At 36.2% G+C, this 11,907-nt stretch overlaps 1 protein-coding gene across 2 annotated transcripts; it reads right to left on the minus strand.

Moving 5' to 3' along the window:
• Positions 1–3,799: 3,799 nt before the first annotated feature.
• Positions 3,800–11,414, minus strand: rbm17 (RNA binding motif protein 17). 2 transcript variants are annotated; one of them, XM_057327807.1, is made up of 13 exons: positions 11,322–11,414; positions 10,785–10,932; positions 10,523–10,639; positions 10,250–10,416; positions 9,017–9,132; positions 8,866–8,916; positions 8,514–8,640; positions 8,185–8,336; positions 7,956–8,006; positions 7,621–7,697; positions 6,310–6,408; positions 6,157–6,229; positions 3,800–4,170 (listed from the first exon to the last, which is right to left on the minus strand). In XM_057327807.1, the coding sequence occupies exons 2-13, from the start codon at positions 10,905–10,907 to the stop codon at positions 4,067–4,069; spliced, it is 1,257 nt and encodes a 418-aa protein (XP_057183790.1). In that variant the 5' UTR covers positions 10,908–10,932; positions 11,322–11,414; the 3' UTR covers positions 3,800–4,066. The 2 variants fall into 2 exon arrangements, with proteins under 2 accessions (XP_057183790.1, XP_057183791.1); XM_057327808.1 differs by lacking the exon at positions 7,956–8,006.
• Between the last annotated feature and the right edge of the window lie 493 nt (positions 11,415–11,907).

The following is an 11,907-nucleotide window of genomic DNA, read 5'->3' on the forward strand; positions in this document are numbered from 1 at the left end:
TTTAGGGATGTAAATGAGTCATGTTCTCTTTTTCTTATTGTTCAAGTTCATTGGAATACTATATTAATATTTCAGATAAATGTAGTTACCGACATTACATGGAAATTAATGTATGTGGTAATCGATTCATGGTATTGCTGCAATGTGTACTCTTTAGATGTGTTTTCATAGAATCGCCCAGATGTGATGGCCCAGAGGAAGGTCATAAATAGATGTCATACATCATACATTTACGTCAAACTTAAATGCCACCAGTCATTTCCAGTAAGCAGGGTCCAGAATGGTGAGCCCCCTTTGCATTCCACCAACATGATCTCCTGATGTCCTGTTTACAGTCTGTTAACCGACCTGCTAAGACACAATCCAGCCCCTCATTCTCACACATAACACATAGTTGTAACCATATACATAAACAACCACTAAAACATAAATGACAACAATCCACATCAGGGGACATACTGTAAGTGTACAAAGGTCTATATACAAACTGTACACAAGTCCATACACATAAACAAATTTGTCTCAATTAACAGGAAAACATATGTACAGAGAAAAAAATCATCTTTTAGTTTTACTGTAAACATATTTTAATAAAATTACACAAATAACTCTATAATTGCTGCATCTCAGTCTCAACATTTTTTTTGTGCTATATTTTCTTAATGTACCAAGTACGTTTGAATTTTGATACTTGTCGCACTACAAATAGAAAATTGCTATTACAAACTTGAAAAATATAATTTATTCTAATACCATGTGTTCTCTATTTTATTTTTCAATGCAAAATTGCGAAAAGCACGCAAAAAATTTTTTTTTCACTTTTGGTTTGGGATAAAAATGCATTTTAACCAAAATATAATTTAAGCAGCTCAGGTCTGTTAAGTGGTTAAATAAAGGCACAGCGTCTGTCCGTTATCTCATTTACTAAATAAATAAAGCTAAAAATGTCTGTTGTAAAATTCCTACATTCACCCACACAACTATAAATAGCAAGAGAATACAGAAACGCAAACACAGAACAAACTCCCTCTACCTTCAACACTGTCCCACACATCAAGATGAATCATCGGTATGGCCACATGTCATTGGACAGCAAAACAAAAGCCTGACATGTCATTGTTTAGATGGTTTAATACCAAAAAACATCTACAATGTTGAATTTTACCATTCTTGAAGATGCGAGTGGTAAATTTGCCTGCTAATACAACCGCATGTGTTGAGATGTTAAACTTTTTTTGTAAGCAGCTACTCAAAGTTGAGTTGTCAAGACAACCAGGCCTCTGAAATATTCTTAATACTGGATTTGATTTGTGTCCTCTTTCAATGAAAAATCGGAAGTCCAACTGCTTAGAAATTAAAAATAAGTGCATCATTCTTGTCTGTGGCACAAAACAGTGCAGGTTATTTTCTTTATTCCCTAACCCTGCAAGCAATAGTAATTGTGATGTATTCTTTAGAAAGTTATAGATGGTCATCTTGAAACTAGACATATTAAAGGGATAGTTCACCCAAAAATGAAAATTCTGTCATCATTTTCAGGGAATTAAAGAAGGTGCCAGAGAACTCTTTGTTTTCCTAAATTCTTCGAAATATGTGTTCAACAGAACAAAAAAATACAATCTATTTTTACTACTATGGTAGTGGATGTTGTCCCAGAACTGAAAATTGCTAACATTCTACCAAATGTCTTTCTCTGTGTTCATTGGAAAAAATTAATTTATACAGGTTTGAAACAACCTGAGGGTAAGTAAATGATGACAGATTTTTCATTATTGAATGAACTATTCCTTTAAGAATGAAACCGATCTTTATGTTTCAAAACTCTGTACTGAAAACCAATGCCATAAACTGTCCATACATGCTCAAAATCCATTTAGACCCATTACTAACTTAACACCTAATTTGTATCACTGATCTTTAAGACCTGAACAACCTATCCCTGTTCTGCCTTGTTTCGCTCTTTAATGACAATCTGTCCTGTTCAAGCAAATCCTCATGGAGTTCAATCTATTCTTTCCTTTATTCCCAGCACATTCATCTTGCGTAAGTCCCTCATTCTTACCAAACCAGAACATCACACCATCACTGACCCAGTCTGGCACATACACACATTCTGTTATGCATATACCCGCATGCATAATGAATGCATAGTTATACAGTCATACATGCAAATTATTTTTTAATGATGTGCTAATGGACAAAAACTCAGAAAAATCTTTTTAGGTACAGTATGTATTTTTAGATTGCTGGAACGGCACTTACAGTTCACAGGTGGAGGGCAACTAAGGTCACAGTTACAATACTTAGTATAAATGTATAAGAAACCTTTCTACTGACTACCAGCTTATAAAGAAACACAAAATAAGCATGCATATGACATCACCATTTACACAAACATACACAAAGGCCCCCAAAACAACACTGTAAATGAACAGCCAAATGCAGAGTTCCCTAAATCAATGATCTTTTTAGAAAATATTAGCTTAAAACACTTCAAGTATTTAAGTCAACAAGTCCAGTCAACAAAATAATCTTTGTTAGCAACATACAGACTTGTCTTATTGGACATTCACTAAACAACAAATTGTGTCAATGATGCTAGGTCGTCGATGCATGCTTATTTTGTCTTTTGCCATACTAGAAATGAATTATTTACAGTTCTTTGTTAACTTTGTTGGGGGAACAAGTTGTATTTGCAGTTTTTAAGTTTAAAGGCCTGTCGCACGTGCTTATCTCCAGCATTTTTCGGTGTTCATACCCAGACGATTTTCACTGGCGATGAGCGAGTGAACGTGCAAATTCACTCCCTGAAATAGTTGCCGCTTAATGAGAAACAGAAACACCCCGGTACATAAGGTGGCGCTGCACAAATGCACTCGCTTGTCACACAGAAGAATTCATCTTGCTTCCTCTTCGTCAATGTGTGCTCGGCAAGACCGTTTTGTACACGAGCGCCACCAAGTTGTGTTTTAATGTAACTTCAGCAGCTCCAGGCACGTGAAAAAAAGCGCCAATCTCATTGGTCGGCCAGTTTTTAACACGGCGCATCAAACCAAAAAAAACGAGACCGAGGCTTTTAAAAAAAATTACGCTGTTACGCCTAGCGTTTTGCGCGTCAGTGTGCAAACTCACATTGACGCCCTTTGTTTAGTCACGAGGCATTAAACGTTGACGATAAACGTGTGCGATTATCGTCCCGGTGTGGACAAGCCATAAGTTTGTGCACAAGCCATAAGTTTGTGCACATTGAAGCAGTAAAGTTTCACATTTTTTAAGTAACGCAGTCTTACAAAACTCAATTTCTGCTCAGGTCAAGACATGCATTAAGGTTTCATTCTTTAAGTCTTTCAATAGTGTGTGGATCAGAGAGTGAGGGCTCATGGGAGTTGCTATTATGTCACAACAGAAGAATATAGGTTTCCTACTTTCACAAGTCGCACGGGACTAGCGTGTCTGATTATATAAATCATCATCGCCCCAGTCAAACTCATTCCTTTTAGTACACGTGTATAGTATGATATTAGCTATGCTAAGTTTTATTCTGTTGCTTGCTGGTGTTCTAGTCGAGTTGCAGCTTAGGTTATTTTAAAATGTATTTTAGTTTTTTCTTTTCCATAAAAGTTGAATGTTACAATGAAGGTGTATGCCGGACGCTTGCCATAGTTTGGTTTCATTAGTTAAGACGTTGACATGGACAACTCAAACTCTTTTGAAAAAACTCTTCAGGAAGTCAACCTACGAATGACTTACTGTATATATAGCCATCTGCGTTAAACTGTGGGACGAAGTATTTTAACATTGAAAAATTACACACCAGCTTTAGAAATCATTCTTCTCCCAAAAGCACCTTTTATTTTTGGGTTGTTTCATCACAGTACATCTTATTCACAAGGACAAAATGAGCTAGTTTTAACTGACAAATTGAGACAAATTGATTCACAGATCTGTATCTGAGACAACAGATGAAATCACTCACAAAGGTGTATAAAATTATTCATGCTATTTACAGACAGTCGCATTATTTCCTCCCGTTTCTTTCCTGGTAGTGCTAATCTATATTTCCCACTCACACCTGTTCACCCAAATTTAAAATGCGGAATTTATCCAAATTATAAAAGCAGGCCTTTACCACCCGACCTCCAAAGTATCGCCCATTCAGATCCACCACAGCTGAAAAAAGAGAAAAAACATCATGTGGATTACACACTCCATATTTGAATATATCATCTGTAATACATTCAGGAAAAGTAGTTCAAAGTTTAAGTTGACAGTTGAATAAAAAAGTATAAATAAATACATGAAATTTACAAATTTGGCAACAAAAAGCATTCCAAACATAATCTCTTATAACTTAACCTTGATAGTTGCATTTGTATTATTAAAATGGGAAATAGGATTTTGTATTTTTACAATACGGACGTTTCCCCCAATCAGTATCCCAAATATAACTGCTCAAGATATAGGTCACGAGACTGCCATAGACTTGCAGGTAGAAAACTGTAGAAATGGAAGAATAAGACATCCAAAGAATAAGACTAAAAAAAACCTTTGGTGCTTGCCTGACCTATAATTACAGGATTAGAAATAAATGAAAAACAATATTTACATCCCTAAATCTTGTGCTTTCCGCCTTTTAATTTATGTCTGCTAACTTAAGGGTCATCTACTGTATGCAATAGTGCATTTCAAAACATGGAAAAAAGCTATAAACATTTAAACATTACAGTTTTTCTTATCAGGAAAAACACAACTCATTTTGTACTCGGCGACATATGTAGAATTTTGTCTACAAGTCTTGAGAATGAAAATGCATCTTCCTTTAAACGACACTATCGGTCTAAATAACTGTATTGGAAGCATAGAAATATGACAACATAGTGAACAAATGTGCATTTAAACTTAAAATGTGACTAATTTTTAAATATGATTTCCTCTCCCCGGAGGTGTAGTGTAGTTCTGTTGTTATTTAATAAAGAAGAGTTTGAATTTATTTTCATCCCAAAGGAAATCAGAAAGTGTAATAATAACTTTCAGTCCTCTGTATAAACTGTACCAAAACCATGACTGCCCGTTTCACAAGTACAAGTTTATGAAAATTCATGTCATCGACACATTACACAAAGCATTTTAAGTTTAAGTTTCCAAACAACTAAAACCATGTAGTTTGTGTAATATGCTCTGAACCATCAAGTCGAAAGCGTGAGATGTGGTTGTGAAAGCAATAGGAATAGGAAATAAATGTGAGCTTGCAAAAACATGGGTTAACTATATTTATAATTTTAAAATATATTTATAATTTTATTGCAAATGTTTCACATACTATTACAAACTTTTTGTTTTTTAGATGTTTTATCTATACTGTTTGTATACTCCATACAGACCGTTTTGTAAGCTTCCGTTGTGTTTGGCTAGTGTCTAATAATATAACTATTTATATATTATTTTATTTATGTTAATATTGATTTGTATAATTATTTTACTGTATATTACATAATCGATTTGTTGAATTTTGTTGTATGTTCATTTTATTAAATAAACTATTTGTTGAATGGGTCCTGTAATTTGGTCGCATTTAAACAAACCGTATTGTACATAGACATCTTGTAGTAGTTGAGCTTTGTATCGGAGTCTAAATTCAAAAGATTGGAGAGACAAGTTTCGCCAAGTAACGGTTCTTCTCGGTTTCTTTTGGTTGTTATCAGAACTAATCTACTCTATTGTAGGCACTCTATTGTTTGTGAATGTGTACCGGAAGTTGAGGTGGGGTCACAAAAGTGCGCATGCGCAGTAACGTTTGCTTATGTTGTAAAGATGAAACCGTCTATACTGTCTTATGTTGCTACAATATTGTGCTAAAATTTATTTTCTGTAAAGCTGCTTTGCAACAATGCAAAACTATAAAAGGCACTATAGACAAAAACAGATTTTAAATTTTCAAGTGAACTACTTTCATTTATCACAGTTAACCTTAGAAAGTAAATGAGCGAGTGAATTAATCTAGTTTAGTCTACGCGTTCCCCTGAGAACGTGATGTAACCAGTCAGGTGATGGAACACTTAAGGGATGGTCCTTACACACTTACCTTCTTTAAAAAGTGAGAAATAAAGACCACCAGCACACACATTCACTCTCAAAGTGAGTCCTTTAACTGCTTACCTTTAATGGCCGATTCGACCCGCTCAAACTCCAGGAAAATGCGGACGGCCTCCTCCTCTAACACACCGGCGATCTTGAATTTAAGTCAAACATACAAGTCTCAGCATCAGCAAATGACAAGTTCTGTATTTGCATACAAGACAAGCCACTTACCTCAAAGATGACACACTTGATAACCTTGCCATATTTTTCGCACTCTTCTTTAGTCTCGGCTTCAAGGTCTTCATCCACCTCTCCCCTTCCAACCATGTTCTGCGCAAACACAGTTTTGATGTAAAGATGCATTTAACACTAGTCTACATGACTTCCAACAAGTTGTTTCTGCTAAAGTGTCCCTAATATTAGCTGCATCACATATTACAAACAACCAGGTCAGAATTTTAAACACTTGTGTTGTATTTTTCTTTGCTCATACAGGGTTTTTCCTGCATAGAGAAATTGGAGGCGTCGTGCCGCCTCAGGCTCTCGCCAAAATTATGTTGCGAGTCTTCACAAGGAATGCTGCGTGCATTTTAAGTCATTTGTAACTGCAGTTGCGACATTACGCCACAGTGAAGGCGCTGTTTCGTTATCAGCACACTGAGCCGCTAAAAAGAGTTGCAGAACAAGAGCCAGCCTGTGTTTCACGGCTGTTTGTTTTGCATCCAAGTACGTTTAATTTCTTGAAATTGATTAAATTAACATGACGTACATCACTGTAATGTCTTTAGCTGTGCAGTTGGATCGTTGAATCAGCGTATATTGTACACAGCGAGTTCGCCAGTATGAACGCGCATTGCGTTCAGAACGACTCGCACACGAACGACTCATTTGAACCGATTCATTTAAACTATCGAACTTTTCAGTCACTAGCGAATATAAGAGATCCTTGAATCATTTAAAGTGAACCACAGAGAATGCAAGATGTGAATGAGCTTTGCTCATTTAGAAGACTGGTTAATTCAGTTGGCTATTGTGGGCTGAAAAGTTAGTTGAAATGATAAAAAAGCTTTATTTGATAAAAAAACATATCTGTTTGGTTGAATAAAAGTAATGTTTTATATAATAATTGTCATTTTTATCTAATTTTATTAGAAATTTTATAATGTCAAACTCGAAGTCACTTTGGTTAATCCACTTAAAGGTACTGTAGGCCTACGCGCGTGTGTGTGTGTGTGTGTGTGTGTGTACAAGATCAGGATGGCACCACCCCACCCACTGCCAGGAAAAACCCTGTCATATTGTTCTATTCTATTCTACATAGTTATACAGACATCACATTAAGTACAGATTTAGTCACTGTACTGACCTGTAAATTATAAATAGTAAGGTGATATGTCAATTGGAAATTGATCCTTTCATTCAATTGTAGCGTTCAGATGCAAGTCAGTTATTAAATACTTCACTACTGTTAAACCATAGCGTATGGCCATCCTGAAACCTTTATATATCTATATTTCTTATATTATAAGACAAACAGTTTACCCGCAGCAACACCACTTTGGTAGGACACTTGAGAATCTCTGTAAGGGGGTTGGCTTCGTTTTTCTTTGATGCGTCCGCTTTTGAAATAAACATACAAAAATTTGTATTCATCATTATCACTAAATCTTCAATCATCATTGATTGTGTGACTTTTATTAGCCCTTTTTAGGAAAGCTAGCTACTGTTACATATGTGTCTGTGGTATTGACTGAAGTTAGAGCATCGGCGAATTCATGTTGGTGATCATGATATAACAAACTAAAATAAATAGATGCCAAAAGAACAAACAATCGATGTTGTAATACTGAAATGGAAAACAAAGAACAAAGCCAAACCTGATGCCCCTGATCCGTGTGGATCAACCACATTCTGACTTGATCCTGCCGCTGAAACACACATAAACATGAATGAACAAAGTCATGCAAATGATTGAGCAAATATGACAGACATGAAGACATAAAAAAAAGCATTAAAACTAAATAGTAAAAAAATCAACGAAAAGGAAGAAACCAAGAATGTGGGCTTGCATGTGGGTTTTGTGTGTGTCAGTGTGTGTGATCTCACTCTTTTCTGCCGAGTCTCCAACAATGATTTTTCCCCCCCGCTTGCTGGTTTTCTCCACCGAGAGCGCTGTGCTCAAACCTTGCTCATGTTTCCCCAGGCCCTGCCCTTCCCGGAATCCATACTTCTGCATGATTTTATGAGCCACTGTACCCCTGTAAGACAATCACACATGAGCATTGCATAAGAGTTAATGCAACACACTACATTTCACAACCTCTGGACAACATCCAAAAATCGAAAACTCTGTTATATAAATGTTTTGTTTACATTGAGACTCTTTAGTTAAACCCAAATTCTGCAACTCTACAATTCTACAAATACGCTCTCACCCCATGTTGGCCAGGAATGTATTGGTGGGTCCCGGTGGAGATCGGGGTCTGTCAGAATCCTCAAACACGGGAGGTGGTATCGCTGCTTTCGACCGCTGGCGACCATCATCTTCATATGAGAACGATGCTGTTGCAGAAACAAATACGCAATGTTTGTTCCCTTTCAATCCCAAATCCTGATTAAAGAATGCAATACTGCGACCTAGTTTTGATACACCGACAACACATTCTGGCAACCATCGTTACCACGCATTAGTAAAAAAAACAATTTTCACATTTCAAAAATGAAATACAGTCAGAAAGACACAGTCCACCTACACAAAATAATGAAAGAGCATAAAGGTTTACTCACAGTTTTGCTCCATCAGTGACGTGGGAGGGGCAATGGCAGCTCCACCCACACCTGTGTACCAGACAAGACATGACATGATTGAACACACAAATGACCAATATAATTATGAGAAAGAAATCAAGTAAGAAATGGAAAAAATAAGGACACCCACTCCTCTTCCTCTTTTCTCTTTCATACTCTTCATCCTCGTCTGAATCGCCCTCCGTTGGGAAACGTGAAAATCCACTGGGAGCTCCACCTCCTCCGTCATGCCTCTCTTTACGTTTCCTAAATCACATCAACCAAATCAAATTCATTTTTAAGATTTAAATCTGTACTTTGAGATTTGAATTACCTGCAAGTGCTTTATCATTAACACAACACATATATGGAACATCTGTGTATAGTGTTGATCGTAGCACTCGAAATGTACTCTTTTCTCATTTAGTGAACTATGTAGTGTTCATCACATGGAAAGTGAAAGTGACCTATTAGTCAGATTAGGGCTGTCACGATTATTAAATAATCGTCTCATCACGATGGTTTCAGATCATCGCAATTATTGCACATCTCTATAGAAGACACTAGGGGGAGCTGTAGTGCATCTGCATATTGCATATTTTAGTGTATATATTTACTAAAGCATGGTAATACAGTACTTGTAAGATGTACCACCAAAACACAATCACTTAAAAAAAAAAACATATACAAATTACCTGCAGTACAATTAAATATTATTTAAGCAAATCTCAGTGTGAAAACCAGTCTACCAAAATTTCATTAACACACAAGTAAAATTTTATTGTAGTCTTGCAAAGTGAGAAAAAAACAGACTAGAAACTTTTCTATGACTGATAGCATTTTAATGGTGGCTTCAATTCACCCCTGATCAATTTACTTCATTTACAAGTATTTGGCGGTTGTATTATTGACAGGTAAAAGCCTAAACCTTAAATATATGATGACCCAATTTTTTCCTATGTATTTCCAAGAAAAAAACATAGTCTTGTATTCAGAACAATATGGTCGTTTCATCGCTGAATAAAAAATGTATGAGAATTAAATGTCATAGCTCAAAAACAGACAATTAATTGTCATAATCGTCAAAGCCCTAAAACAGACAATTAATCGTCATAATCGCAATGATTTATTAGACAATTAATCGTCAGTCAAATTTCATAATCGTGACAGCCCTAAGTCAGATATGGTGACCCATACCCGAAATATGACCTCTGCATTTAACCCATCCAGAGAGTAGTGAACACAAGCACAGCAAGTCGTGAACACACGTTGGAAGACAACATAATTAAAGGAAAACGTGTTTTTAAGAAGAAGAAACGGTTTGGAACAATGTGAGGTTTCAGTCTTTGAGTGAGCTATCACTTTGAGTATTAATGCCACATACTTCTCTCTCTCCTCAATCTCTTTCTGTCGCTCCTGTTCTCTCTGTTTCTGTCGTTCCTCTCGATGTCTCTTAACCACTTTCTCATAGTCGTTGGGGAACATGGGGTCATACTCATCAGCCAATGGGATCAGCACCTCACCCGATGAAAAGCCACCAGACACAGAGTCCTAACACAGGCACAACCGCACATAGTCAAATTACTCACTGGTGGCAGATATGACAAAAAGTTTGTTTAGCACCCTACATGGCATTAATATTTCATACACTTTTTACCTTCACTCCAGCAGCGATGTGTGGAGGTGTATCAGAGATCTGTCTGTCATCTGATGTACTTCCTCTCTTTAGATCAATAACTGGGGCCAAAACATTAGACTGCCTCGTCCTCTGAGTCTGCAAAACAATGTTTATCTTTTACAAACGGAAAAATTCTTCTTCACTCTTATGAATCAAACGTCCAGTACGTAAGAAACGTGCCTACTGTAATGTATTAATAATATACATTATTACGAATGATAACATAAAAAATGACACCAACCTTTGCTTGTGTCAGTGCAGCTTTCTTCACTTTCAGTTGAGACTGAAGCAGTTTGAAGTTTTTCGACCATCCTTCTGTTTTGGTGTCGCTGGTTGCGACTCCCAGATCGTCGTATAAAGACATTATATCTCTTTCACACTCAAAAATACTGAAATACATACAATATACATAAAAATCCCCTGTCAAATGTATACATTTTACTGTAACTGATTTTACACACATAAAAACATGCACTCCAAGCATGATAGGCTGTAAAAATTCTGTACAGCATAAATGTAACGTTACTTAGGTCTACGTGTATGTGAAATAAAAATCACATTCATCTACTTTAGCAGGTGTTAAAAGATGCATACTAAAACTATATGAAAATACACATATAACAATGCAGTACGATTATCATTAAATCTAACGTCGTTTACATTCGCAGTTCTCTGGGAGTGGGCAAGCTTATTGCACCGTATTACTTGAAGCTACGTGTCATTGTTTAGTAATGAACGCACTTAAAATTCTTAAATGTCAAATATGATATGAACATACCTTTAATCGAAACAAATGTTTGCACTGTAGGTTAGCGCAACATGCTACGAGAGCGCTGCGGCTATGTCGCAAGCCGATGACGTCATCAGCAGTGGCCAAACACGCGTCATGACAGGACGCATATTCTGTACAGAATATAGAGCAATTTTGTTTGAAAACTAAATTTAGAATTTTGTTGGCAATGTAATTTGTGCATGTTTGTTATTTTTTTAAATAAATAAATATGAAGATCTTGTTAAACAGCACGCTTGCTGGTGCTTTCAAGTTCTTGTTAAATACTTTCCTAAAATAGCACGATTATGATCTGAAAGTCTTTAAAGTGTTTTTTTTAGAGATGTTTTATCTTTAACCTTGTCGCCAACATGAGGGGCATCAATAGAACTTAAAATAATTTTGTGATATTTTTAAAATAAACAAAAGAAGGGCAATTTTACACCTCATTTTTATATTATATAATTGTTTTAAGATAGGGCCACCTAATAGTTCATAAAAATAGGATTTGCCCCCGATTTTTGGGGCACTGAGTGTAAATAAATAAGTGCAGCGCAGCGGTTCTCAACCTTTTTGACTCCAAAGCCCCCATTTT

This window comes from Triplophysa rosa, unplaced genomic scaffold, assembly GCF_024868665.1.
Source record: "Triplophysa rosa unplaced genomic scaffold, Trosa_1v2 scaffold29_ERROPOS1970104, whole genome shotgun sequence".
NCBI classification, from domain to species: domain Eukaryota; kingdom Metazoa; phylum Chordata; class Actinopteri; order Cypriniformes; family Nemacheilidae; genus Triplophysa; species Triplophysa rosa.